The sequence below is a fragment of the Martes martes genome, assembly GCF_963455335.1.
Source record: "Martes martes genome assembly, contig: scaffold_159, whole genome shotgun sequence".
NCBI lineage: Eukaryota > Metazoa > Chordata > Mammalia > Carnivora > Mustelidae > Martes > Martes martes.
This window is the reverse complement of record NW_027666698.1, coordinates 74,125-80,905: the sequence shown is the minus strand read 5'-3', so window position 1 is coordinate 80,905 and position 6,781 is coordinate 74,125. Positions and strand designations below refer to the sequence as shown.

The window sequence follows — 6,781 nt, the reverse complement described above, 5'->3', positions numbered from 1 at the left end:
TCATCCTGTCCATATAAATATTGACAATGTCACAGTGTCACTGTATCAGATGTCCTATATTATTTATATAGAACAGTAATATTTTCATACTTTGGGCTCATTCTGAGACACCAGTCCATAAATATTTCCTTAGTTCTCATTGCCAGTCTTCATTTTTTTTTTCAAGTTCCTGACATTTGAGCAAATTGGTGGTCACAGGCCTTAAACTGGCATAGATCTGTACACCTAGCCATCTATCCTTCGAATCATATGAAGTTCCCAGGAAAACTGCACAGAGCTCTGCCCACTGGAACAAGTGTCTCCACTCCACCCTTTGTGGCTGGAAACCTGGGAACTGGACAGGAAGTTACTGTTTTATGGGTACAGGGTTTTAGTGTCACAGATAAAGAGTTCTAGAAATGGATAGTAGTGATGATTGTACAACAATGTGGATGCACTTAACCCACTAAACTGTACACTTAAAAACGGTTAAGATTGCAAATTTTGAGTTATGCATATTTTACCAGAATTAAAAATAAATGAAACTTTTTAAAATGAGCACAAAGGCACTGTGGTGGGCCATGCAAGGGACCACATGTGGGTCCTCAACTGCAGCTTGCAGAGGCTCCGTACCAACCCCCATCTGCTGCTGCAGATGCCTTGATCACATCTGTATCTGCTGGGGTCAAAGGCCACCACGGTGGATGTGTTTCCACTACAACCCAAACCAGCAGGATGGCCCCACTCAGAGCTGGCAGGTCAGTAACAGGTTAGAGCGAGAAGTGTTCAGGGTGCAAAGTAAAGCAAGATGCCTTTCACACCGGAGAAGCTATTTCAACTTGTGGAAAGTTAAAGCTATGTCCCAGACTATGGCTTCTCTCCGGAAACGTCACTGAGGAGGCAGGCCCCTGAATTTTCCTAGATCGTACGCCTACCCTCACACGTGAGTTTCTTACTTGGGCATCTAGGGCACCTGCTATTCTCTGCTTACCGGGTCTAATCAGCACGATGTTGTCAGTGCAGTAGGCCAGCATGGTACTCCTGGGAGAGCGGGACAGTCAAGGTCCCCTGTGGACAAGTTGTGACAGAGACGCATAGGAGCACGCTTTTAGATAAAAACAAACCGCTTATGACAATCTCTGCTTATTGGACTGAAAAGACAAGAGCTATTTTGGAAGAGCTGCCTCTGGAGGGAAAACTGAAGTGCATTTTGAAACCTGAAAGAATTGGACAGATAGGGACCGTAGGAGCAAAGACATCGAGATAAGCCGGTACAAGATACAGAAGGTGATTGGTCCCTTAATTGACACACTCAAAAAAAGATCTGTGGAGCACCTTAGTGCCAGAGACTGGCTCCGCTGAGTTTGTACAAGAGAAGGGCAGGATGTGGGGAGGCCTGAAACGACGGAAGGCAGCTGGAAACCCCTTGAAGGCTTGTCAGCTGACGAGGGCCATGATTGAAGTGGCTTTTTACAAAGAGGAATCCGGCAGTAGAGCCTACCATTCCAGCCAGGACGAAGCAGTGAGACCTGAATTAGAGTCATGACTGGAGATTCAAGGACGGTGGAGGGATCCACTGAAGAAATGCCTGCAGGGGAGGGAATCTCCATAGGTCTGCACATGAGGGTCAGAGACAGGCATAAGCCAAAACAACCCCGAGATTTTGAGCTTGAGTGATTGGGACCAACATGAGAAATTCTGAGGTCAAGAGGTGGGCCTGGTATTAGGTAGAAGGTAATAAAATAGCTGGTATCATTAAGCTGAAGCATCTTGAGGGCAGGGGCTCTAACTGCTTTGGTTCACATTTTTATCCCCAGTTCTTGGCACAAGGTAAGCACTCGAAAAGTATTTGTTGCAAAAAATGTGCCTGATCTCATTGAATTGTCACATTCATCCTGAGAAGGAGGTTAATTATCTATTTTTTTACAATTTTTTTTTTATTTTGAACCATTTAAGGCATACAAAGATATAGTGGATACATAAACATCCATATAGAGAGAGATCTACTCCTTAGCCTGAGACACAAAGTAATACAGGTTTTATTATTATGCCCATCTTACAGCTGAGAAGCCTGAGGCCCAGAGTGTTTAGAAAACTGACTTAAGGTCACACAGCCTATACAAGCCAGAGCTGCGAAAGGAAAATAGGCCTGTCCACCTCGAGAGTCCACGTTCTCAACCACATCTAGTTTGTGGCATTGGTGAAACCGCTGGGTGGAGGCACTCCGTGAGTGGGTAGAAACATCATACACGAGGCAGAGAGAGAATTGAGGTTTAAAAATACTGATATGGGAATTACTCGCATCAAAGTGACAGTCAAAGGGATGGCCGTGGAAAGGCAATACACAGGCCTAAGTGGTCCGAGGACAGACTTGGATTTGAGCCATGTGCCTTCTTGGAAGGAGAACAAAATGTAAGAGACTATTTTAAAACCTTGCCTGTTCACAGAGTAGGTGCTGTTTTTATGAGCTCTCCAGTTTCCTTCTTAGTTCCTAGAGAAAGGGCAGAGCTGCCTGCCATCCACAGAGCGCTCATCCTCTTTACCTGGCACAGGGCGAGGCCAAAGAAGGCGTCAATAGTTTGCATCATCCAGTGGATCAAAATTTGGAAGGGGAGGACGCTATGTTTTTTTCTGCAGGTAGAAACCCCCACTACAGCTCTGTTTCTGTTACACTGGGTATCGAATACGTGTCTCTCTGAGACTCTGCCCTCCTCCACACATAACACGGACCATGGAGGTCTGATAGTGCTGAAGAGGACTGCATTGAGTTTGTAATCATTAACAATACTACCCCCTGAGGAAACATTTTTTTGGTTTTCACTGTCAAATCAGAAGTTTTAGTTGCCTCAGGAGAAATGTAAGTATTCTGGAAAAAAAAAAAAAGTCTTGCAATTATTTGATAAGTAGCCAAATCTCCTCAGGCCACTGAAGATCACAAGATTTTGGGAAAGTTCCCAGTTAATATCAAGTTTTTGTTTAAAAATTCCTATAGCCATATTATTTACAATTAGAATATCTATGTGACAAAGATTTCTGAAGATGTTCCCCAGAAGTTTGGTAATATATAGTAGCATACTTTAGGTCTTGGCATCTGACATATGTCTTTAGAGCTCTTTAAGGACGTTTTCAACCCCCTTTAAAAATATCAGAAACAGGGGCGCCTGGGTGGCTCAGTGGGTTAGGGCCTCTGCCTTCAGCTCAGGTCATGATCCCAGGGTCCTGGGATCCAGCCCCACATCGGGCTCTCTGCTCAGCAGGGAGCCTGCTTCCTCCTCTCTCTCTGCCTGCCTCTCTGCCTACTTGTGATCTTTGTCTGTCAAATAAATAAATAAAATCTTTAAAAAAAAATTGGAAACACAGAAGGTGGAGACAGGATATTATGCTGACTCTCTCTGTAATGTCAGGATAGGCTAGTCTAGGTACAAAACATAAATGCTTAAATCTCCAAGGCTTCATGCAACAACCATGACCACCAAAAAAATGTGTTCTTTTCACTCAAAAGTATTAGCTGTGGCTCTTCAGAGTAACTGCTTTCCGAGTAATGACTTGGGCAAACAGTCTCTCTCTTCATTTCAATCTAATGCTGAACAGTTTCAGGTCTCAGTCACATCATATATTTAGAGTGAATTTTCCATCATAATTTTCTCTATAATCTTAAGATGTGATCCCCAAATATCAAGACAGGGAAGAAGAGGCATCTGGGAGGCTCAGTCGGTTAAGTGTCCACCTTTTGATTTCAGCTCAGGTCAGGATCTCAGGGTCATGGGTTCGAGCCCTGCATAGGGTTCCATGCTCAGTGGGGAGTCTACTTGAGATTTTCTCTGTCCTTTTCCCTTGGCCCCACCCCCTACTTGTGCATGCTCTAGCTCTCTAAAATAAATAAAGCTCAAAAAAAAAAAAAAAAGACAGGACAGAGGAAGCTGAAAGACCTCATCCCCAAAATGATACATGTTACTTCTCACAACCCACTGGACAGAAATAGCCACATGGACCCAACCAACAGTAAACGGGGTTGAAAAGTACAATCTCCTGTGTCCCCATGAAGAAGAGGAGAATTAAATAATGATGCATACAGTCATATCTCCCATTTTTACAAGGTAAAAGCCCCTGAAAAATGAGACACTAATGATAAAATGAGGATAACTATATTGTGCCTTAGCAAGGGAAGAAGGAGACCGATGAATATGCAGGTCACTAGATCTTAACCCTACTGTCTGATATTTTGCTTGATGATGACCAGAGTTTTGCTCTTCTACTCATTTTCCATCAAGGACTCACAAATACTGGGGAAAAATCGCCATTGGTCAACCCATTGGACAAAGGCTGATGTAGTACAAATCTAGGTGTTCATCCATCTGTAATTACATAGGGTTTTAAAAGTAAGTTTTTTCTCCCTTTCTCACTTCTTGGTTCTGGGGCCAGGGGGAGAGGTTTCTGCTTCTTGAAGACCCACAGATGCAGCATTCACCAAATTTCCCATGGTTCTAGACACACCAAATATCAAACTTCAAGAACTAAGTCTATGATACCCGTTATTTTCTGTATACTTAATATGGAAAATGCAGGAAGTGAATCAGTCTCCCTGAGGCTCCTTTTGGCATTTCCGCATGCTCTGTTGCCATCTTTGTTGGTCTACTTTTCATTGCCTTGGTGTTGTTTGCATCACTATTATGGAACTTGGAATCCTTCTCCCCTAAATCTCCTTTCAGTCTCCCAGCATCTGCTATAGCAACTTGCATATGACCATTAGTTAATTAGTGTTCATTTTTTTTTAAGTTTTCATTTTAATTCCAGTTAGTTTAACATAGTGTTATATTAGTTTCAAGTGTACAATGTAGAGATTCAACGTACAATGTAGGGATTCAACACTTCCATACAACACGTGGTGTTTATCACAACAGGTGCACTCCTTAATCCCCATTACCTGTTTCCCTATCCCCCCACCCACCTCCCCTCTGGTAACCATCGCTTTGTTCTCTATAGTCAAGAGGCTGTTCCTTGGTTTGTCTCTCTCTCTTTTTCCCCCTTTCTTCACTGTTTTGTTTTTTTAATTCTACATATGAGTGAAATCATATGGTATTTGTCTTTCTCTGATTGACTGATTTCACTTAACATAATACTCTAACTCCATCCATGTCAGTGCAATTCATGTCAATGTTTCTTAAATAAATGAGTGGCTAGTTTCTTTTTTTGCCCTACTTAGAAGCAGCATAGTTAGCATTTCAATGATGTACTCTACATTCCCTCAAGTCATTGCCCTCTAACCCTTGCTGCTTTGTTCAATCTCTTCTGCTGCACTGAGTGGTGGTTCAGAGAAGCAGTGAAACTTGGAGATACAAGGCAGTGTAAGAAGAAAGTGCTGAGTGGCTGGCCAGGGTCAACACAGTTTGTGATCTAATAATCTGAATACTCACTGGGGCTGAGGGACAAGTTGGGGAGGTTGGGTTCTTCCGAGAATTGTCAGAGCAGACTAAAATGTCTACTTACAGAGATTTCTTTCCCTGTTATTTTATTTATAAATTTTTTAAAATACAAATTTATAAATTTATTATTAACATAGCTTGTTCTGTGCTAATTTACCCCAGTAATTTGAATGTAATTTTTTGTTGTTGTTGTTTATTTATTTGACAGACAGAGATCACAAGTAGGCAGAGAGGCAGGCAGAGAGAGGAGGAAGCAGGCTTCCCGCTGAGCAGAGAGCCCGATGCGGAGCTCGATCCCAGAACCCTGGGATCATGACCCAAGCCAAAGGCAGAGGCTTTAACCCACTGAGCCACCCAGGCGCCCCTTGAATGTAATTTTTGACTCATTTTAACCTAATGCTGATTTTATAGCTATGATAATAGAAGATGGATTTTTGAACTAATCTGGAAAATTTTTCTTAAAATTAGATCATTTATATCATTCAGATTTATGTCTTTTCACGTACCAGTTAGTGTTGTGAGTACTTAAAAAAAACTATGCTAATATGAAGGTCAGTGATATGCAAAAATTACTCACCAGGTAAACTCTTGATTTCCATACCAGTAGCGGGATAGAAGAGCCCTGAAATCACATAATTCCAAGGTTATTATCCCATTCAGAATGCAAACCCCAACACGAATACAGGATTCCTAGTACTTATGGACTTGGAGATGGAAGCTCCCTTTAAGATCATTTAGGCAGATGAGGAGGCTGAGGCCAGTGAACTGGGATGAGAATGCTCCTGACTTTATTCCTGGTGTTCTTAAGGTCGAAATTATACCCTGGATCAGTTTTGTCAAATGCAAACATCGGTATATTGCTCTTGTTTTAATTGTCTCCCAGGACAGTAGGAGGTTGAAATGCTACAAAATATGTGAAAAAGATCTGGAAATTTTAAAATAAATGTAACACCCTATTGATTAAACAGTTATTTAGAAAGCTGCATTGTGCCTACCATGCACTTAACAACAAGAGCTAAGAAAACAGAATCTCTACAATTAAAGAATTTACGATCCAATTGGAAAGAGAGATGGATAAAAACTAGGAAAAAAATTGAACGGACATTATTCTAGAGTAGTAGAGTCTTGTGAAATTTTAGTTATAATGGAAGGTTGTGCACTTAAGGTTTCAAGACAAAAAGGTTGGGGGAGGTGGTGGTGGCATTTCTTCTCAGGCTTTCCCGCCATAGCGAGATATTAACAATAGCAACAACTATTCTTAATATCGTGACTAGAAAAATGACACCTTATCATGGATGTTTTGTATCTTTACTTTCTAGTTCAGTTAGAGCTAAGTGAAGATGGCAGATGAGCACCCAACACGGTGCCAGGGGAAGGCA

General features: G+C 41.9%; 1 protein-coding gene across 1 annotated transcript in view; it reads left to right on the top strand.

Moving 5' to 3' along the window:
• Positions 1–1,363: 1,363 nt before the first annotated feature.
• Positions 1,364–6,781, top strand: part of LOC308337828 (uncharacterized protein) — a gene marked incomplete at both ends in the record, with an annotated part of 78,276 nt that continues 72,858 nt past the window's right edge. The window contains 2 exon segments of the mRNA XM_080831366.1: positions 1,364–1,501; positions 1,797–1,809. Coding sequence (XP_080687492.1) covers positions 1,364–1,501; positions 1,797–1,809 — 151 coding nt within the window.